The sequence below is a fragment of the Myotis daubentonii genome, chromosome X (genome assembly GCF_963259705.1).
Source record: "Myotis daubentonii chromosome X, mMyoDau2.1, whole genome shotgun sequence".
NCBI lineage: Eukaryota > Metazoa > Chordata > Mammalia > Chiroptera > Vespertilionidae > Myotis > Myotis daubentonii.
Window position 1 is genome coordinate 50,090,833 of NC_081861.1, and position 23,555 is coordinate 50,114,387.

The window sequence follows — 23,555 nt, forward strand, 5'->3', positions numbered from 1 at the left end:
TCACCAAGTTTATTTTGTTTTTATTTAAAGTACAAATGAACTTGGAATATTAGGTTGACTAGTATATTAAAAAATGAATAGTTATCCTCTACACAGTCATTAACATATAAAATAACTTCATATATAAATCTAATTATATGAATATTTGTCTCATGAACATTTCTGTGATTTATACTGATAGTTGGAATCATAATTGTATTATTAGTAGCTACTCATAATTTTCAACTGGCCCTTAAAGGAATCAGGCAAGTGGGAACAAAATGAATGGGTGGGCTTCCAAGTTGTTTCTGAAGAATCAGAGAGCCATCCAAGACACACTTTCAAGGTACCAGGGCCACAGACGGCAATTCTGTCTGTGGCTACACAGCACTGACCAGCCTGCCTCCCATCAATGGTGGCCATTCTCTCCCACCTCCCAACTCAGGCTGGGTATACTCAGGCTGGGTATCTGAGCCTCAGGAAGGCACACAATAACTGGAAGCCAATGCAAAAATAAATAATTTGTGTTTTCTGATGTGACTGTATTTTGATAGAGTTGGTGAATCATTATGCCCAGGCACTTTCCAATAAAGGAGGGGCCAATAACTCACATCCCCTCACCAGCAGCTTGTTCACCCATTGCAGAGGTGATCTTACAACACCACTCTCATCCATCACTCCTCTTCTCATGAATTTTTAATGGTTCCCTATTACCAACCAAATGAAGTCCAAATGTCTCCTCTTAGTATTCCAGTTTGTCACACTCTGCCTGCACCATACCAATCTGGCATGATCTCCCTCTTATAACACACACCTTTCAATGGAGGCAGTTTTCCATTTTGAACCAAACACAGCTTCCTCTTTCTCCATGGTTCTACCAGGATCTTGACTGCCTCTACAAAATTCTAGCCAGACACAATGTCAGTGTTACTGTAGATTGCTACAAATACCAACCTTCTCTTAGCCATAAAAAGGAACTATGCATTTAAATATTTTATATGACCCTGTACTATCTGCTATAATAGCCACTACTACTTGTGGCTATTTCAATTTAAAGCATTTAAAATTTTTTAATAAAAAAATCACATCCTGCCTTAGCTGGTTTAGCTCAGTGGATAGAGTGTCGGCCTGTGGACTGAAGGGTCCCAGGTTCGATTCCGGTCAAGGACACATGCCCAGGTTGTGGGCTCAATCCCCAGTAGGAGGCGTGCAGGAGGCAGCCGATGAATGGTTCTCTCTCATCATTGATGATTCTATCTCTCTCCACTTTCCCTTCCTCTCTGAAATAAAAATAAATCATAAAAAGAAAAGGCAGGATGAAAAAAAATAACTTCCTCAGTTGCAGTAACCACCTATCAAGTGCACAGTAGCCACAACGGGCTCCTGGCTACTGTACTGAGAGCAAAGATATAAACATTTTCATCATCACAGAAACTTCTATAGGACAAGGCAGTGCTATACAATAAATGCGAGAGGAGTGGTGTAATATGTGCTAAACAGTCGTTTATCATTACTTGGAAAAGTTTGGAATCAAGATTTCACACAAAAAAATGTATAGGACTTAGGGAAACAGCCCATTTTAAGTAGCCATCAAAACATTCTTATCTGTGATCCCAACCAGTTCTGTAATGACAGGTAACTACAACATATTTTTTTAAAAAAAATCACATGCAGCAGACCTCAGGAACCTTTCAACAAAGCACTAATACACTAGGTCAGGTCACTGTGTACTAAGCTTTCTGCTAGGTTCTAGCAGCCAATACAGATTAACATGATTCAGAGTCCCTGCCCTGGGAAGAAAGCCTCCACACAGAAAACTATAAAAAGGGCAGAAAGAGATAAAGACCAGCAGAGAGGTATTATGGGCAGAGAGGTCAGATGAGTGGGAAGAACAAGGGAGGACTGCATGGACAGGAAGATGAATTCAGATCTGGACCAGGCCCTAGCCCAGGGATGGGGAACCTTTTTTCTGCCAAGGGTCATTTGGATATTTATGACATCATTTGCAGGCCATACAAAATAATCAATTTAAAAATTAGCTCGCTATATTTGGTCAAACATTTAATTAGATCACCCTTAATGCCTTGGCAGGGTCAGACCAAATGATTTTGGGGGCCTTATGCGGCTAGCCGGATCTTTCCCACCCCTGCCCTAGAGGATGAGAAGTTTGACACAAGGAACTCAAAGAATGAAAAAGGAAAACTGCATGAGCAAAATGGAGAGAGATTTAGGGCCCAGTATACATTTATGAGCAAGTAAGCCAAAGAAGAAATATGACAAATGATTAACAAACATTTGAATTTTTTCCAAACATCCTAATAATCAAGTAATTACATATTAACTTAGATGTCATTTAAGAAATTGCTTTAGGGCCCTAACTGGTTTTGCTCAGTGAATAGAGCATCATCCTGTGGACTGAAGGGTCCCAGGTTCGATTACGGTCAAGGGCACATGCCTGGGTTGCGGGCTTGATCCCCAGTAGAGGATGTGCAGGAGGCAGACAATGATTCTCTCTCATCATTGATATTACTATCTCCTTTTCCTCCCTGAAATCAATAAAGATATATTTAAAAAATAAATAAAAATAAAAAATTGCTTTTGGGAGAATATCTGTTGGCAACAAGGAAGTGGAACAGGCTCTCTTCTACACTGCTGGTGGGCATGTAAATGGGTACCATCTTTCTGGAAAGGCAGTATTAATCTCCTTAAAAACATTCATACCCCCTAACTTGATAATTGCACTTCAAGGAAAATAGCCTACAAAATAATCTGAAATACAAAGATTTGTGTGCAAAGCAGTTTTTTGCAATGAAAAAAACAACAGGAAATGATTGGGTAAATTATAATGTTATAGGATAGAGTAATATATAGCCATTAAGAATTATGCTTCTGGTAAGTTTTAAATGACATGTAAAATGTTTATGAGGACAAGTGAAAAAACAATCAGGGCACAAAATTGGTAGCATACACTATATAGTCACAATCATTTAAAACAATTTGCATTAGAAGGAAGAAAATAAGCAAAAATGTTAACATTTTGGTAACCAGATTATGGGTGAGTTTTATTCTCTGTAACAGGGCTCAGCAAACTATAGTCCACAAACCAAATGTGGTCCGTATATAACCGGTTGGTATATAAAGTTTTATTGGAACACAAACACACAATCTTTACCATACTGTCATTGTCCATGGCTGATTTTGTGCTACAATGGCAGATTTGAGTAGTGACAGAGACAATGTGGTCCACAAGGACAAAACTATTTATTATCTGGCCCTTTACAGAAAAAGTTTGGCAACCATTGTATTTTCCAAATATTCTATAATGAGTATGTGTGCCTTTTGCAACCTTTTTCTAAAAGGTCTATTTCCACATTGTGACGGGCAAGGAACAGGCTAACAACTTCAGACATTATTTTGTAACTGAGCATTAGAAGTCTCGAGTAGAGTGGAACATGATCAGGCATGATGCCCACAGAACACCAGATCATTTAAGAAGATGGAATTTAAACTGTATGCCAGGCCAAATCTGTGATTCATCAACAGCTGTGATTCTGGGCCACTCCTCATTTGAAGGGGAAGATGAGCTTAAGATTTGGCTTATTGTTTTCAAACTTCCTCCTCTGAATAAACTCTAAGTAATGGTCTCCTCCCTGCAGTAATAACCAATCAAATTTTTCCCTCCAAAGAAAGGGGAAGGCCTTATGCAAATTTGTGGCTTTTGCCTGGAGAGACATTTTTAAAGTTTAGGGTCGTATTCCTCTCTTCTGGAAGTCAATTCTCATTTTCCATCTTTTCCCTATCTCCTACTTTACTTTCCAGTTCTAGAAGTACACAGGAAAATGACCTTGGGTTAAGGGGGAGGAGGGGGGCAGGGAAAAGCACAAAATAAGGGAATAAAAAGTATTTGAAGCTTCTATCTCAAGAGCCCTCAAGGAGCCCCCTATATCTACCCACCTATAGAACCTGGTCAAGAAGACCCTAAAACCTATCTCCAGGGAATATGGGCCATCTGTTTGGTTTGATCCTTAGGAAGGAAAAAAGCTGTCTCTAAGAGAAAGCCTGCGTTTCTATGCACAGGCTTTCTCCTGGTTCTTCATGCCTTCACCACCTGCCTCAGGCCTACTTTCCCAGATGCACTGTGAATGACCAGATCCACAAACCATTGTTTATTCATTCTCTCAGGCATAAACACAGTGAAAGGGTGGAAATGGTCTGAAGAGTAGTTTCCTTTCAAATAAACACACTACCCATCACAAAGTTCAATCAATCATCTCCAGAATGAAAAACTCCAAACTATCATAATTCCAAGTCTGGATGGAATAAAAAATACAGTAAATATGTCTCTCTTTTGCTTCATTTTAAAACACATGAATTTTTTTTTTATCTCAGCAAATTAAAGCTGTGAATTTCATTTGGGGCACATTATAAAACAGAACAATTTGCAAGTATTTATATTGTATTTTATTGGTTCAAGAGAGAGGATACATAACACACTGAGGTGCTCAATTATTTAACAGATCATACTTAACGTTTTATATTTTAACATATACCCAGCGCCAACAATTGTTCTCATAAGGTTTCTGAATCATTAAGCTGCACAGCTCTCCTTCTTCTAAATCAAATATAAGTAATTTGTTGTCATAGCAATGCTTCTTCCCACTCCAAAATAGTTCAATACAGGCTTTGTTTCAGCAGGCAACTATCTGTCTACCAAAAATTGATCATTATCTTCCATCTTCTTGACAAATGTCTTGTTACATTTAGCTGCCTGGCTTTTACAGTTATCAGGAGACTGTATTTCTGTGGCACTTTTTAGCACCTGCACTGGAAAGGAGCTTATAAGACCCCTGTGGAACTGCCTGGAAGCATATCACAGCTAAGCTGCTGGGTGACAGCCAATCTGTCTAGTCAGGATGACAACAATCCTTTGCATTATTACCCAGCTTTACAGTTTATGGAGTGCTATCACCCACTTCATTGTATTTAAGGCACTACTAGGTAATTAATGAGAATAAGCATCTTCAGTTGCCTAAATCAGGTGGGTTATTTAACTATGTACTGTATATCAGTAATAAGTTACACTTGTTCTGCTCTTTCTTCTAAGGTTGAGTTTTGCTTTCCTACCCTTTTGCTGTGGTGCACATTAAGCTAATAAGGGCAAATAAATAAACTTCTGGAATTGTAAAACAGAAGTACAACCGAGGCACAGGATACCATTTTGCCAGTTCCTTGTGCAGTGGCCTAACAGATACTAACAAACTGTTCAGACAAACACATGAGACCACACCCACAGCCAGCACCAATAGTAATGCTAATCTCATATTTGTGGGGCATGTTATTGTTTACAAAGCAGTTTCACAAAAAATAGTCTGATTTGGTCTGTGCCTCTTACTCACCCGTCCCACTGACAGACACAAACACAGCTGGATCAGGGTATGGGGACCTAAAGTCTTATTTCCTGCCTTATAATTTATCCATTTGTAAATAAGGATGAATAATTGGTATCTCCAAATCCAGTTCCTTCAAACTCTGACCTTTATTTTATGCAGCCATTTTCTGTAAAATCTAGAACCCCTACTTCTCCCACCATTAGGTTGGAATTTCTTTTGCACTATACTTTTGTGAGAAAAGAAAAATTGAAGAAGAATCAGAGGGTGGGGAGGACAGATTCTTTAAAATTAGCCAGGTCTTTAAAAAGAAGAGAATGAGGACAGGGAGATGGATTCCCAGGATCTTTTTCTTTCCTATATTTTTATGATTTTTAAACTTATGATCATATGTTATTTCTAAATTCAAAAAGTAATGGTTTATTTTTGAAAATGCAGAGGGAGAAATATGACTGTTGCTACATTTAAAGGAAAGGGCACCCAGAAACAGGGGTCCTAAATAGCTCGCCTGAATGGCTTCTTTGAAACTCTATGGGAGAGATGGAGGCACTAGCCAAGAGGACCAGATCTGTGCACTTATTTAGGAGATACAATCAGAATCAGGAGCTGCCCTGACAGAGCCTGAAAATGAGATTTCACAGTACCACATAGGCTCAAGAGCTGGAGCTAAAAAGCTCCATTCCCACCCAAATGTGACCAAATATAATTTGTCTCTCTTTATGACTTCCAGCATCATGTAGTCTGATTCTATTTGAAAATGTAATAAAAGGTGTAGTCGTTGCCATCATTTCTGTTGCTTGGTCCTTGCGAGCACTTGTCTCCTACAGCCTTTATTTTCTTTCTGCAGAGTGAGCAAGGAGTTGATGAATTATTTAGAACCCCTATGCAACTATTATATCAATTTCTGCACACCTAACCCCTGTCAGTTGGAAGGGGAATGAGCACTACCCACATAATTACAGTCATTGAATCTAAAAGGCAGAGAGCTAATGGGCTTTGGGCCAAGTCCCACAGAAAATGCTTGGCAATAGAAAAAAGAATGCCTAAGGGTCTAAAACCTGTCTGACTAACCAACAGTAATGTCCATAAGGCCCAAGAGAAACAAAGCTCTCCATCCCAACCTCTCACCCAACCCAAAGGAAATACAGCTTTTCAAAATTGCTTTAATGACGACAAAAGCCTCTGGCACTTGAGGATACAAGGGTGATAATTTTGTTTGGCAAAGTCAAATTGCTTTAAGAATTTAATTCTATAACCGGGAAGGTGCAATTCTGATTTTAAATGTGTTTCTTCCCTGGAGCTCAAAACCCAATTTACCCAGGCCACCTAGAGGGATTTTTGCTTTCACCAAGTCATCCTTACTAATCTATCTACAAGCTAAAGTGCAATGGGAACTCCTATATTGAACATTTGACCAATGGATATAACAAAGAAGTGTAAAAAAGTAACTTACTACACCTAGTAACATAGCTTCAAAATATATAAAGTAATAGTAGACAGTACTAAAAAAAGAAATAGATAAATCCACTTTTGTGATAGTAAATTTGAACAACTCTCCCAATAATTGATAAAAGTAAGCAGACCAAAAAAATGTGTAGGGTTGTCAAAGAGCAGCAAAATTAACAAGGTTGACTTAGTGGACCTTGGTCTCATGCTGGGCTACAATGCAAGTCTCAACAAATTTCAGAAACAGATTACACATATCACATTCTCTGATCACAATGTTATTAAGTTGGAAATTGATGACAAAAGGATAACTAAAGAAATGTTTAGAATTTTTAAAAATCCTTCTAAACAGCCAGGGGTTAAGAAATTTCAGTGGCAATGACAAAATACTTGGAACTAAACAACATAACAAAATACTACACATCAAAATCTGTGGGATCTAGCCAAAGCAGTGGGAAGCACAAAATTATTAGCCTTTAATGCTCATAGTGAAACAAGAAAGTCTGAAAATAAGTGAATAAAGCATCTAACTTAATTTGGAAAAGAGAACAAGCAATGAAACTCAATATGAAGGATAAAAAATTTTAAAGTAGCAGAAATTAACAAAATAAAAAAACTAACATACTACAGGAAGGATTAAAAATCCCAAATAGCTTCCTATAAATGATAAATAAAGCTTATAAAATTCTGGTGAGGTTGTTTGTTAAAAATAAGTGATATTATGGATGAAAACATCTTTTTTTTAACTTAAGGAATTTTTAAAATATATTTTATTGTTTTTTTACAGAGAGGAAGGAAGAGAGATAGTTAGAAACATCGATCAGCTGCCTCCTGCACACTCCCTACTGGGGATGCTCCCACAACCAAGGTACATGCCCTTGACCGGAATCGAACCTGGGACCCTTCAGTCCGCAGGCCGATGCTCTATCCACTGAGCCAAACCGGTTAGGGCAGAAAACATCTTTTTAATATCTGTAGTTTTTCTATTGAAAAAGTCTTTTATTTAAACTGAACATAAACAAAAACAGTTCACCCATTACACCTACCCACTCCCCCCCCCTCCCCAACACACACACACATGCTCACCTCTGGCAACCACTAATCTGTTCTCTATATCTTTGAGCTTAAATGGTTTTGTTTCTTTTTTAAGATTACACATATAGGAGAGATCATATGGTATTTATCTTTCTCTGACTTACACTTACCATAATGCCTTCAGGGTTCATCCAAGGTGTCTCAAATGGCAAGATTTTATTTTGCTGTATATACATATAGCACAATTTCTTTATCTATTCATCCACAGATAGACACTTGGGTTTGTTTCCATATGTTGGCTATTGTAAATAATGTTGCAATGAACAATTGGGTGCATATATCTTTTCAAATTAGTGGGGGTTTTTGCAGTTTGTAGCATTTTCTGCAGTTTCTTTAGGTAAGATTTACCAATTTGAAACCAATAAATTTGAAAATTTAGATAAAATAGTCACATTCCTAAAAAACCATAAACACTGATTTAAAAATAAATAGAATACTTGAAAATTCCTATCATCATCAAAGAAGCTGAATCAGTAGTCCAAAATCTTTCCCCCTCCAAAAAACATAAAAGTCCAGATAGTTTTATCAACAGGTGCTAGCAAGCATTCATGAAACAAGTAACTCCAATCTCATGCAAACTATTCCAGAGTTTAGAAAAAGAGGAAGCACTACTCAACACTTTTTATGAAGCTAGCATAAATTTAATACCAAAACATGAAGACACAATATGAAAATGAAAACTAGAGCCAGATTCATTCATGAATATAGCTGAAAAACACCAAATCAAATACTAACAAAGCACATTCAAGAATAAGAAAGCTAATGGATTCCATGACCAAGGCAATAAGATTCCAGCAATGTTAGGTTGGTTTAATATTTAAAAAGCAATTGATGTAATATACCACTTTGAAAAATTAAAGAACAAAAGCAATGTGATCATTTCAATAGATGAAAAAAGCATTTGATAAAATTCAATATCCATTCAAATGATTTTAAAAAACAACTTAGCAAACTCAGAATAGAAGAGAACTTCTATAGTCTGATAAAGGATATCAACCAAAAACTCTAAAGCAAACATCAGACTTAATGGTCAAACACTGGAAGCATATCCTTTAACACAGGGAACAAGATAAGGATAACCACTATTGCCACTCCTATTAAACATCTTATATAATAAGAGGCTAATATGCAAGTAGACAGAACGGTGGAACAACTGAACAACAAAACAACCAGTCGCTATGATGTGCGCTGACCACCAGGAGGCGTGTGTGGAACATGGTGGGCATTGGCCGCGGCGGGATGGTGGAGCAGGTGAGCGGGGGCGCCAGACCAAGGCAGGGCACCAGTTGCTGTCATTGGGGCAAGACTCTGGTGGTTACTCAAAATTATTTGCTCCTGCGCGAAGTAGTCCTGCCTGGCACTCACACCTGCTCCTGGCGCCAGCCCTGCTCACACTCGTTGCCAGCACCTGGCACTGGCCCTGATGGCTCAGTGCTATCAGATGGTGCAAGTGGTAGCTGCTGGCCCAGATCGTCCCTCAGGGCTTCTCCACCTCCCCCTGCTCCTGAGGGACGATTGGGGCTGGCGCCTTTGGCACATGCGAGCAGCGGTGGTGGGAGCGGGGCTGCCGGCAGACAAGGGATCAGGAGCCATGGTGGGAAGGGCTGGGCAGGGGCATGGAGGATGGGCAGAGACCCGCCCCTGTGCCCACCGCAGCCTCATGGCCCACAGTTCCTTTCAAGGTGCACGAATTTGTGCACTGGGCCCCTAGTTTATATATAAAAGTCTAAGCAACCGAACAACTGAAGGAGTGGAATGACTGGTCGACCAGTTGCTATGACATGCACTGACCACCAGGGGACAGATGCTCAATGCAGGAGCTGCCCCCTGGTGGTCAGTGTGCTCCCACAGCTAAACTCTGCAGCTGGCCAACCTCCCATGGCCCCTCCCCCCAGCTGGCCAACATCCTGCAGCCCCTCCCCCCCAGCCACTGGCCAACCTCCTGCAATCCCTCCCCTGGCTGGCCAGCCAACCTCCCACAGCCCCTCCCCCCGGTCGGCCGGCCCCAATCGGCCAGTGGCCAACCTCCTGCTGCCCCAATCAGCCTGATCGCTGGCCAGGCCAAGGGACCCCACCCGTGCATGAATTCATGCATCAGGTCTCTAGTTATACTATAAATCTTAACTAGAACCCAGCAACCCTTCTTCTGGGTAGCAACCAGAACATTTTGAAAACATTTATATGTATCCCTATGATAACTGCAGCATTATTCACGGTGACCAAGATATGGAAACAACCAAAATGTCCTTTGCTAGATTACTGGATAAAGACATGGTGCATGTATGCAATAGCATACTACTCAGCCATAAGACAAGACTAAATACTGCCATTTGCAACAACATTGATGGACCTTAAGAATATCATGTAAGCTAAATAAGTCAGACAGAAAAATTTAAGTACCATTATGTTTTCACTCATATGTGGGATATAAAACTGAAAGCAACAAATGCACAAATAAGAAAAACAAACAAAAACTCATAGATATCAATCAGTATAGTGGTTACCAGAGGGGGGACATTAAAGGGTAAAAGGGGTCAAATATATGGTGACAAATGATTATTTGACTTTCGTTGGTGAGCACACAATGCAATATACAGACCATGTATCATAGAAATGTACACTTGAAACCTATATAATCGTATTAACCAATGTCACCCAAATAAACTTAATAAAAAAAAGATTTAAAAATTACAATCGCTGCAAAGGAAGAGACAAAGGTCTCACTTGCAGATTAAGAACATCAACATAGAGAACCCAAACAATCCTCAGATAAATTAACTATAATTAACTTAAAAGCATTTAGCCAGGTTGCTAGATACAAAAATAATGAACAAAAATCATTGTATTTTTGGAAATGTGCAACTAACAATTACAACATATATGTTTTAAAAAGGGAAAAAAAAACTACAAAAGACTATACAGGGTAGTTGGTTAAGCCCTTGGGCTCTGATATCAGACTGCCTAGTTTCTAAACCAGGGGTGGGCAAACTTTTTGACTCGAGGGCCACAATGGGTTCTTAAAGTGGACGGGAGGGCCAGAACAAAAGCATGGATGGAGTGTTTGTGTAAACTAATATAAATTCAAAGTAAACATCATTACATAAAAGGGTACAGTCTTTTATTTCAATAGTTTTATTCATTTCAAATGGGCCGGATCCGGCCTGCAGGCCATAGTTTGCCCACGGCTGTAACCCAACTCTACCACTAGCTATGGGACTTTGGGCAAGCTACTTTGGACAAGTTCTGTACCCTACCTTCTAGAATTTTTATGAGGATTAAATGAGTTAGTATAAGCAAAGCACTTACCGGTAAACAAGGGCCTGGTACAAAGTAAGAGGGAAATAAATATAAGGTGTTATTATTACTGTGGAGAAATAGTTAACAGGCTTATCACCAAGAGATCCAAGGTTCCAAGTATTGGACTCCAAGCCATCTCAAGCTCACCCATGTTTTCCCTACGGCTGGGCAGTGAACTCTCACACCCAATCTACAGCTCATTATCCACATACCCTTCTGTCTACAGAGAAATTACCAGAAGCACACACCCTTTCTCTGGAGATGTCTGCCCCAATCTTACCAACTCTTTAACTGGCAGCAAGTCAACAACTTCACGCTTCCGGTGAGAATGAAATCCAGAGTTCTTGACAGCTACTCTTCATCATCAAAAGGCAAACCTTAGCCCCTTGGGGCAAACTACTAACAGAGAGCTGCAGTGAGGTATTAAAAGAAAGGCTTTTGCCATTGGCTCCAGTTCTTGGGAGGAAGGAGGAAGACAGTAACTAATATTTTTGAACACTTACTACTAGTATGTACCAAGTACTTTTCGCATGGTTTCACAAATATTAACTCAGTTCATTCTCTCCATAATGTGATGAGATAGATAGAATTCTTAGCTGCATTTTATAAATAAAAACAGGGTGACAGTGATTACATGACTTGCTTAAAGGCACACAGCTCATGAGTGACAGAAATTAGTTTCAGAGATCTGTCTGACTCCCATGCCTTAAACAAAGCTAGAAAAAGAGAAATAAAGGGGGCTAGTTCCTGAAATGAAGGAGAGAAGTAGGTACTACATGTATGAAGCTACGGATTTTAGTACTCCTTCTGAAGCCACAAGTGAAAATGAGAATGGGAATGTAAACAATCATGTGAAGAAAAGAGTGAAAGTCAGAAAACCAGCAGGATATCCAAATTAGTGCTTGCGATATAGCCAGATAAAATGCTGGTGCCATTTCATCAAATGACTGAGCAATAATTTTAAAAATCCCACAAGACTACTGCCACTGTGTGGCCTCAATTCACTCACTGATTTCTTAAATCCAGGATATTCATGGTCACAGCATACACTCATATGGGCTTACCTAGACCCGGGTTAAAATAAGATAAAATCAGGTTGTGGTACAGGATTGGTAGCTAAAGAACAGGATGTTCAGCCCTAACCAGTGTGGCTCAGTTGGTTGGGTGTTGTTTCTTGCACTGAAAGGTTGCTGGTTCAACTCCTGGTCAGGGCACATGCTAGGGTTGCAGGATCAATCCCCCCGGTAGAGTGTGTGCAAGAGGCAGCCAATCAATCAATGTTCTGCTCTCACATCAATGTTTCTCTCTCTCTCTCCATCTCCCTCCCTCTCTCTCTAAAAATCAATTAAAAAAAATTTTTTAAAGAACAGGATGTTCTTCTTGGGTTTTGATACCACCAGGATTTTAACTCCTGCTGTGCGGCAACACTGCTGGGCAAACTGACTTGGTGACTCATAAATGATGAGTATCCCAAGGCTTAAATCTGGAACTGGTGAGCAGGAGGCTAATACCTGTACAGCACTATGTGCCACCCATTGCTGCCATCATAGCCCACCTGTCAGGGCGTCTCCTTCCTGTCCCCAGGTCAATGATTTTGTTCCTCCTACTGGTAGTAACTAATCTGAATGGGCAGAAGAGACAAGAGCCTGGCTTTAGGGGCAGCCCCAAGAGCCCTGCATGATACAAGCTGATATACATGCCATACAAAATAAGGGCCTCTAGGTTGAAGAATATACACACCCCAACAATCACGTACAAATATTTTTAAGATTAAAGCTAGTAATCTAACTGTAGCACCACATAGATTTAACAGATTATTAACCTTAAGTGTTATAAGTTGCTTTTTTATGACAAACAGATCACTAAAATGTAAACTAGACTAAATCGAATTATGTATATACCTGTTCTTAAACTCTGAGGGGAGATAAACGCTGAACGTACAACTTACTGTTTAGATTTAAGCCCTCTTGCAAAATAGAACATCAATTCTAGTCATTCTAACCTATAGCAAGCAATAAAATATGAGCATCCTATATTTAAGTAGCCTGTTACCTTCCTATCTTTATTTGATCTTTAGAAATACTTTTTGAGACTACAAAGCCTGAAAGTAAATAACAGCCACTTTAAGAAAGAATGTTTTTGTTAATCTTCACCAGAGGATATTTTTCCATTGATTTTTAGAGTTGAAGGGAGGGGGAGAGACAGAGAAAAAGAAACATTGAGAGAGACCTCCTGCACGTGCCGCAACCAGGGTCAGGGATTGCGCCTGCAACTGAGGTATGTGGCCTTGACTGGAATCGAACCCAGGACCCTTCAATCCGTGGGCTGATCCTCCATACACTGAGCCAAACCAGCTAGGACAAGAAAGCAAGTATTTCTAATATGGGTAAGGAGCTAACTGAAAAGAAACTCCATTCCTTTAAAAATTTCTGAGGGAAAACAGAAACAATGTGTAACTGTCTAAACATGGTAAAGCCATTTGAGGTAAATTGAAACATCCAGAAAGCTCCTGGGAGCAGCGTTAGCTTCTCCCCACCTTTGCCTTTCATTGATGCTTTTGGTCCCTCCTCCAGCTCTCTGACTTTTCTATTCTGCCAGGAAGTGAGAAATGAACCAAAGTGCCAGAAAATGTCAGAGGTGGAAGGGATCTCAGACACCATCTAATCCAAATCTCTCGTTTATAGATGCAGAAAATGAATCCCAGAGGATGAAAGGGAACTCATCAGTGCTGGTGACCGGCATGTCTCTTGACAGTCTGCTCCACGGTGAAAAAGAACTGCATGCAGAACTCTAACCTAAATTAGCCTAGTAGTTAACAATGCTGGATCTGAATGTCCATATCAGCTTGGCCACTTTCTCACTGTGAGACATTGAGCATGGTACTTACCCTATCTAAATCTTCTTATCCTCATCTGTAAAATGGGAATGCCAATAACAGCGTTGATCCCACAGGGTGCCTGGCACATGGTAACCGTTCTAAATATTAGGAGTGACTAGTAACACAACCTGGCAAACCGAAAGGCAGAGCTGTCCCTAATCCTGTCTCTGTAGGGCAAGGGCTCTGGGAAGAGTAACCCAGTATCTCTACCTTGAATTATACCTGACTCTTCAGAGAAATCCTCAGACTTGGAACTGAATTTCTGACTTGGGAACTGACAGGGAACAGAGTTAAAACGACCAGCCTATGCTGGCACCACTAGAAACCCACCCCACTGCACAAATTCTCAGGCCCACACCTAAGTCCAGGTACTTCCTGTCTTTACAGTAAGTTTCACAATGTTTTTTTTAAAGAAGTGACTGAGGCAGAAAATTCAAAAACACTCTAAGCTTGAGAAAGACCCTTAGAAAAAGTAGAAAAGTACCATAATTAAACACTGCGGGTCTAGAGTCAATGGCTGTTTCAGTCAAGGAAAAATTAGCCATCTTTATGCCTCTTGGGACTGAGTTATAATTCCAGTGGTGACCAGTGCTGGCGTTCCACAGGCAAGGTTTTCAGAAAGACTAAAATTCAAACCGCCCTCCTTCCACCATCAGGAAGCCTCGAAGCATAAAGTACAAAATTGAATTTTTATTAAATTTTCAACATGAACAGTTAGGTTCCCTTGTCCTTCAGCTGATCGACAGAAGAGTGTAATAGGACCTCAAAGGGAAGCAGCCTGGCCTGCCAGCCTTGGCTCTGCCAGTCCCAGTGGTGTGACCTTGGGCAAGTAGCTTCCCACTCTGGGCTTCTCTCCCTCACTGCAAAATGAAGGGCTTTGAACTACAGGAACTCAGAAAGTCTGCTGACCTCCAGCATTTTCCTGTTATAAGTTCTGCAGATAAAATGCCACCAAAAAAATGCAGTAATAAGACTATAAATGAGCCTCGATAATAAGCTCCTTGGGGAGCAGAAACCATACCTGATATTCCTTTTGTATCTCACAGTCCCTAGAATGATGCTAGGCCTGGAGTAATTGCATAATAAATGTTGCATTATAGAGATTCACTGCACAGGGCCTGGCTTATCATAAGCTTTTCACATGCCAGGCAGTTCTCCTGGAATCTCTCTCCCACCAGACTTTTCGAGTATGTCAGATTTTGCCATTCTTGACCTTTTAATTTAAAAAAAAAAAAAAAAACACTGCATAAAAAAAAGCTCCTTGTCATTTCATGTGACAATGATTCAATACCTAGGTGCCAGGAGCTCTGTTCTCTACTGGAAAAGGGACAGACTGGGCCTACTGCTGGCATCCATCCTACAAGCTGTATGAGTCAGGGTGAGTCAGTTAACCTAGCATGGTGTGAGGTTCACTAAGTACCGTTGCTATTACATCTTAGATCTCAGATCTCTCCCAAAAGACTAGCAACTAACCAGCATGCAATGAGATGAGCACTTCACTAATAATCACCAACCCAAAGGCTTTGGAAATGCAGAGGAGGAAGTACCTGTGTGGAGATACTGTACAACACACACACACACACACACACACACACACACACACACACACACACGACCTTCCAAGGGCCAGTTTAGGCTTAGAACACATTTAATGCAGCCTTCTATACTAGTGGTTCCTAATCCTGATTGCACATTTGAATCACTTGAGGAGTTTTACAAAATGTTGATGCCCAGGCCCCCATCAAGACAACTGTGTAAGAATGGAGTGGAGGAAACAGACATTAGTTTTATAATAGGACTAGAGGCCCAGTGCATAAAATTCGTGCATGGACGGGAGGTCCCCTCAGCCCAGCCTGCATCCTCTCTAATCCGGGACTCCTCGGGGGATATCCAACTGTCGGACATCCCTCACAATCCGGGACCACTGGCTCCTAACTGCTCACCTGCTTGCCTGCCTGATCACCCCTAACTGCCCCCCCCCGCCAGCCTGATCACCCCTAACCGCCTCTGCCTGATGGCCTGATCACCCCTAACTGCCCCCCCTGCCAGCTTGGTTGTCCCCCCAACCGCCCCTCCCCTGCCAGCCTGGTCGCCCCTAACTGCCCCCTCCCTGCCGGCCTGGTCGCCCCATGCAGCCTGCTGTTCAATCATTTGGTCATCCCTCACTAACCCCTCTGTTGGCCTTGTCGCCCCACGCAGCCTGAGGTTCAGTCATTATGTGAGGGTGTCCTGACCAATTTGCATATTACCCTTTTATTAGTATAGATAGCTTTTCCATTGATTTCAGAGAGAGTGGGAAGGAGCAGGGAAGGGGAAGGGAGATAGAAGAGAGAGAGAGAGAGAGAAACATCAATGTGATAGAGACACATCATTGACTGGTTGCCTCCAGCACGTGCCCTGACTGGGATTGGGGATCAAACCTGTAACCCAGATACATGCCCTTGACTGGGAATCAAACCTGAAACCCTTTGGTGTGCAGGCTGATGTTCTAACCACTGAGCCCACTGGCCAGGGTGACATTAGTATTTTTTAAATGATTCCTTAGTGACTGTAAGGTGCAGCCAGGGTTGAGGACTCCTGGCCTCCACCTTCTCCACCTCCACTTCTAGTCCTAAACTTAGTGACAGGCCCAGCAGACAACTCAGAGGCCTACAAGAGACACAGTTCCATTTGGTCACTCACGAGACTAATCTTTGAGCCATTAAGACAAGTCTGCCACTGCCAAAACAGTTTGGGAAACTAAAACCTAAATAAAAGGGGCTTCCTTAGCCCTCATATAGAGAAGGCAATTAGGTAGTCCAACCTATGCCCCAGCCATTCCATTTATTGGAAGCTTAATTGACCTGATATCTCATCCTTTTGGGGGAAGCTTCCCTACTCCTAAAATTGATAATTTGTCCGCTCTCAACTGCCTCATACTGATTTTTCCTTACAGCTATAAGTGCTCCCCACTCCCTCTGCAGCTCACCACCCAGCCAGTCCTTCCCCCCTTCCCCCTGCACTTCCTCTGCCTCTTGGCCACTTCCTTCCCCTTCTACTTATCCTATCCCCTTTCAGCTGAACTTCCTGAGCATGGGGTGGTTGCCTCATTCAAGCAGTCCTCTCTCCATGCCCTCTGCCTAACATCCATCAGCCACACAGGAAGTAAGGTTCCTTCCTGTAAGTATAGCCTCCAAACACATGTGTTCTCAGTTTCCAGATCTCTTATGAGTTGTCTTCCTTCATCCATTGAATCTTTTCTACTGAAACTATTCTCCCAGGCTCCCAATCATCTTTTTGTCTTTCATTAAAAAATACTTTTTCTTACTGTGGTACATCTACACGATGGAATACTATGCTGCTGTAAAAAAGAAGGAACTCTTACCATTTGCAACGGCATGGATGGAACTGGAGAGCATTATGCTAAGTGAAATAAGCCAGTCAATGAAGGAAAAATACCACATGATCTCACTCATTCATGGATAATAAAGACCATTATAAACTTTTGAACAATAATAGATACAGAGGCAGAACTGCCTCAAGCAGACTGTCAAACTGCAGCGTGAAGGCCGGGGAGGGTCGGGGGGCAGGAGTGAGGGGGGTAAGAGATCAACCGAAGGACTTGTATGCATGCATATAAGCATAACCAATGGACATAAGACACTGGGGGGTAGGGGAGGCCAGGGGATTGTCAAGGGCAGGGGAAAAAAAAAAAAGGACACATATGTAATACCCTTTGTAATATTTTAAGCAATAAAAAAAATACTTTTTCTTACCTGGCCAGTGTGGCTTAGTGGTTGAGCACTGACCTATAAACCAGATGTCAGGGTTCTATTCCCAGGCAGGGCACATGCCAGGGTTGCGAGCTCAATCCCCAGGAGGGCGATGCAGGAGGCAGCCAATTGATGATTCTTTCTCATCATTGATGTTTCTCTCTCTCTCCCTATCCCTTCCTCTCTGAAATCAATAAAAATATATTTAAAAATAATTTTTCTTAATTACTAAAGAAATGTGGACTTACACCAAATTCAAAGAATACAGAAATGTATAAAGTAAAAAGTGAGTGTCCCTTCCCCTAATCACTGAGGCGTAAGCAGTATTTGGTATACAGTTGACTCTGGAACAGCATGGGGGTTAGAGGTATCAACCCACCACCTAGTCAAAAATCCACCTATAACTTTTGACTCCCCCAAAATGCAGTCATCCCTTGGTATCCACGGGGGATTGGTTCCAGGGCCCCCCAGAAGATGCCAAAATCCATGGATGCTTAAGTCTCATATAAAATGGTGTAGAACAATAGGCATAGTCGGCCTTGAAAATTTGCAGATTCACAATCGTGGATCAAAAATACTGTTTCCCATCTGCAGTTGGTTAAATCAATGCATGCAAAAGCCAGGGATACAGAGGGCCAACTGCATTTTTGTTGAAAAATATCTGCATATAAATGGACATGCACAGTTCAAATCCATGCTGTTCAAGAGTCAACTGTACATTCTTCTACACTTTTGCAGTGTGTCCAAAAATGCTCAGTTTGTTTGCTTTCTTATAAGAACAGGTTTCTATCATACATATTGTTCTGCAACTTTTTTTAATTTTAGCAATATATCATGAACATCTTTCAAAGTGAACACAGAGATCAGCCTCCTTTGTAAAAGCTGCACAATATTTTGCTGGCCAGATTTACCCTTCTGCTGCTGGTAAACATTCTTTCTGATGCCAGAAACCTCCTTGCACACAACTCTTCACACACGGACATTCCCAGGGTAACTATTTAGAAGTGGACGGGTGGCTGGCAATAGACCCAGAGTGTACTTGCCAATTCTAACTGCCTTTTCTCAAGTCATCCTTGTTCTCAATCTCTTTGCATCACATGACACCGAGGACCTGCTCCTGCTTCCTGAAACTCCTTCCTCTCTTGGGTCTTCTTCCACATCCTGGGTAATTGCATCACTGAGTCTTTTTTTTTCTGCCTCCAAAAGTACACAGAATACTTTTCTTCATTCTCTTTCCTAGTTTGCATGATGTCCTCATCTTCTCCTCCTCTCTCTTCTCTAAACAAATGGCCCCTCAATCAACATTTATTCTAGCCCTAGCCACACCTCAATTGCCTGCTATACATTCTAGCCTCAATGTCTCAAACATCTAAAACTCAACAAACCCCCAAATGAACTCATGACTTTTTCCTCTAAGCCTCAGTCTCCTCATCTGAAAAAAAAACACAAAGAGCCTGAACTACACTCAATTATTTTTAAGTTAGGAATAAAGTACGCATTAGACTCTGTGGGGATAGAAAAATTAATAAAACTATAGATGTGCTACTAACATTCAGAGAACACACAGTCTAAGGAGTTGGGAAGATATATAGTACAAGGCAGAAAAAAATGCTAAAACATGAGTGCCTAAATTTGGCATGAAGGCTTGAAGAAAGCCTCATAAGAGGGAATATCTGAGCTGAGCCTTGAATGGTGACTAGCATTTCAATAGGAAGATCAAAGAAAAATATTTCTGGCTGAGGGTACAGCATGAACAAAAATATAAACTCAGAGGAGCATGGAAGTACATGGTACCTATGGAAGAATGTACTACAGGACAAGGCTGTAAAGAAAAGTTAAGACCAACATCATAGAAAATCCTGAATCCTATCATCAGGAATCCAGGCTTCAAAGGGTTGATCTACTTGCCAGCCCTAGCCTATGTGCCAACTCCCAAGTGATTGAGAATAGCTGCCTAAAACGCTATGCCAAGAAAGATTTTGAACCTACATGGAGACTCACTGGGAAAGCATGTATATGACTGATTAGCAAAGTTGTCCAGGGCACCATAAGGTACCGTTACTTAATGTCATTGATAGGTTCTGAGAACTGCAATGAAACAATGTATAAGGAAACCATTGCTACACTAGGCTAACTGATATAAATAAGAGTTAAGTTCCTATGGCATCTCATCAATGTTACAACAAAATGACATTGAATAAAACACTGTTATTGGGGACCTACTTTATATACACATGGTGTAAGGCATTAGGGAGCTATTGAAGTTTTTTGAGTAAGGGAATGGCATGATCCACATGCATTTTACCAGTATCATTTTGGCAGCAGTAAAAATAATGGTCAGAATAGGAAGACAATTAAAGAAGGGACACTCAGGAGGTTGCTATAATTGATGATGATGATGATGATGATGATGATGATGATGATGATGATGATAAAGATAAACAACCAAATGAATTAGGGCAGAGGAATCAAAAAAGAAAAGAGACACAGGACATAATGAATGACAGAATCAAGATGACTCAGATTATGATGATGAAAGGGAAGAAAAGGAAGGAAGGGAAATGTGTCAAGGTTTCAAGGGGCTTAACCTGAGTTAGTAGATAGACTGTAGTGTTATTAAGTGAGATAAGAGTACTGAAGAAAGGGTATCATTGCTTTACATTTCAAATCCTTCAACCACTTTACTTGGGATGCATGGCTTCAAGGCTTTCAAGCACACTGGAAGGGAAAAGGCATGATATGATATGATTGCTTGATGGCCTTAGCATTTCTGTAACATATAAATTTACCATTCTTCCTTTTTGCAAGATCACCAAAGAAATTTCCATGAATATCTGATCCTAGAAACAATGGGCTAATTAACGCTTTGGATGTTCACGTTCTCGAAAGATTATTCTTCCCATTTAGCTTGAGCTCACTATTCACGTACCTTATTTTACTTGATTCTCATGCTTAACCCTATGAGTCAGAAGAACAAAGATCATTTCTATCTTACAGATGATAACAGCCATAACCCATATTTACTAAGTACTACATAGCAGACACTATAAATACTTCACCTGCAGCCATGCACTTAATTCTCACGAGAAGTAGATACTATTACCACAATTTACAGGGAAGAAAACAGGCCCACTAATATCAATTAACTTACCCAAGGCCACACAGCTAGAAAGCAGCAGAGCTGGGATTTGAACCTGGCTAGTCTAGCTCCAGAGCTCGCACTCATTTTTTTTTTTTGCACCACTAAGAAACCATTCTTAATCACAGCAAATCTGTAGGCCTTTTAAAATGGGAAATTACAATTAAACATGTCCAAATAACATAATTGGGATACATGCTATATTATGTTTTAAGAAACTAAAGCTCTATTAGGAGGTTGATCACATCTTAAAGCTTGATGAACTCATGACATTTTGCTTGACTCAAGACTAGACTTGATAATCTATCAAGAATATCCATGTTAGTCCCATCCCCAGTCTTATCATGTGACCCAGGCTATGTGATATCCAGTTCCAACCCCATGTGGAGGAATTCTTTGCAGTAATGCCTGTGTGACAGTGGGGCTTTCTGGTACAGATGGTACAAACCACTGTCACCACTTTTTTGGACTGATGCCATTTTTGATATTCATTTTATTATTTTTATTGTCACTTCCACATTGACAGAATCCAGTAGAAAGCATGGGCACATACAATGCAGCCACAACAGAATATACTTTTATTTTGTTGTTCTTCACAGTAATCAAAATAAGAGTGTCATCTTTAATCATAATAGCCAACACATATATCCCACTTACTATGTGTCAGGTGCTGTTGCTGACAACAACCCTACAAGGTGCAGGTACTGTTGTCACCTCATTTTTCAAAAGAGGAAAACAAAGCACAGAGAGTGATGAGATTTTCCCAAGGTCTCCTGGCTCAGCAATGACAGGGCCATGATGTCAACCAGATACTGCAGAGCCTGTACTCTTAACTACCACACTATACATCTTATTATATAAGAAGGTTGAGCACACAGAGGCTCCTGATTAGCCAAAACAACTAGGTTCTGTCAACTAATCAGTGATGAAACCTATAATCAAGGCCCAGGTCTGGCTGGCACTTAATCTAGTGCTTTTTCTATTACTACTCATTCTTTACCAAGAATTGACCTCTCCCCAACTGGGCTGGCAGATTATTTTTACCTTTTTCCTCTTTGGCCTTTGTCACCTCTGATAGATAAAGTTCTTGGGTTCTGATATTGATCCCTTGCCCTGGAGATTCATACAACTGTTCACTAGGATCTAATGCAGGCTTCTATTTGGAGGAAGGAAGTGATGACCTCAGTTATATCCCCAGCTGAAAGGATCCCATTTCCAAACCACCACTATCTCATGGCAAAACATAATGGCTCTACACACAGGCTCATTGAACACATGTCTCTCTGGACTAACTGCCCAGGGCAAGCAGCCAGCAATGGGAGCACTGGGTTCAGGCTCCTCTGTGAAAGAAAAGCAAGAGCAGAAACACACATGGAAAAAGCAGCTGCTATTACAGTCAGATACAGAGGTAGCCTGCAGCCATGAGATGCTCACTTTCCAGGCTTCAATAGACAATGATGTTTAAAAAAACACACACCACAAGATTTTTATTTATCTACTAGTGAGCAAGACAAAAGTCCAGGTCCTTTTACGCTGGAATGATTATGAATGAAAGAAGACCATGTGTGGTATTATGGACGCACAGTGAACTCTGCAGAGTCAGGAGACCCAGCTCTGCTTCTATCTAGCTGTGACCTTAGGCAAGTCACTTCACCTCTCTGGGTCTGTTTGCTCATCTGGAAAAAGGAGGGAGAAGTCAAACTAGATGATCTCTGAGGTTTCTTTTAGCTCTGATGTGGCATCACTCTATTCCAACAACCTGATAAAGTATTTCTAGAATCCTTTATCTAGTATCTATAATCAACCAAAGGTGAAATCAGCTAGAACAAAGAGAAAGAAGAATTACATCAGACAAAAATGACCTTTGTGGAAGGCCACAAATGAGGTAAAATACCAAGCATAGTTCCTGGAGGATAGTACATGCATGCTCAAAATGTTACAAGTAATTTTATTACTGCTAACTTTTCAGAAAGTGTAGATATAACCAAAAATTATAGTGAACTTTTCCTCCTAAATCCAACTATTTTTTCCCCATCTGACCCTGTTTCAGGTTTATAGTATTTAAAAGGTCCGAATGGGACCCTAAATGACCAACCGTCCTTAATGTCAATGGACAGTTGTGACTAGAAAGTGAGAACCCAACTCCAAGGAAGGTAACAAGCAAAGAAGTGTGGAGGAGAAAAAATGTCAGCCATTTAAATAGGCAGACGTGTCCCGAGCCTTATCCCAAGGCAGATAGAAGGAGCAACTAAGTCAAATAACATCCTCCCGGAACTGGCGAAGTATACACAGCTGGGGAGACAATTCGCAGCTGGGAAGGGCAGAGGATGCCTGGAGAACAATAGGATCAGGGATCTGGGCTGAAGAGAATTGGGAGACCACCAAGCCTAGAGGGTCAGAAGGAAGCTGCACAGCACCAAGTCCGTGTCCCTTGGGGACAAGCATAAAATCCGACAATGGAAAGGAAGTCCACAGGGCTCCTGGTGGCCGGGGGTTCTAGATCTAAACCCACAGCCATGAGAGACTGAGTCCAGAGGAGCGCCCTGAAGAACTGCCCAAACTCACAGTGCCAGGGGGAGAGA

At 41.0% G+C, this 23,555-nt stretch overlaps 1 protein-coding gene across 12 annotated transcripts in view; it reads right to left on the reverse strand.

The window, feature by feature from the left end:
• The window catches only part of TMEM164 (transmembrane protein 164), a 217,019-nt gene that overhangs the window by 173,771 nt on the left and 19,693 nt on the right, over nt 1-23,555 (reverse strand). The window contains exon 4 of one of the 12 annotated variants that reach the window (XM_059679723.1): nt 4,258-6,207. The exons of the other annotated variants lie outside the window; for them this stretch is intronic. Coding sequence (XP_059535706.1) covers nt 6,151-6,207 — 57 coding nt within the window. The 3' untranslated portion in view covers nt 4,258-6,150. Of the gene's footprint in view, nt 1-4,257; nt 6,208-23,555 lie in introns of those variants that run through there. 12 annotated transcript variants of the gene reach the window in all.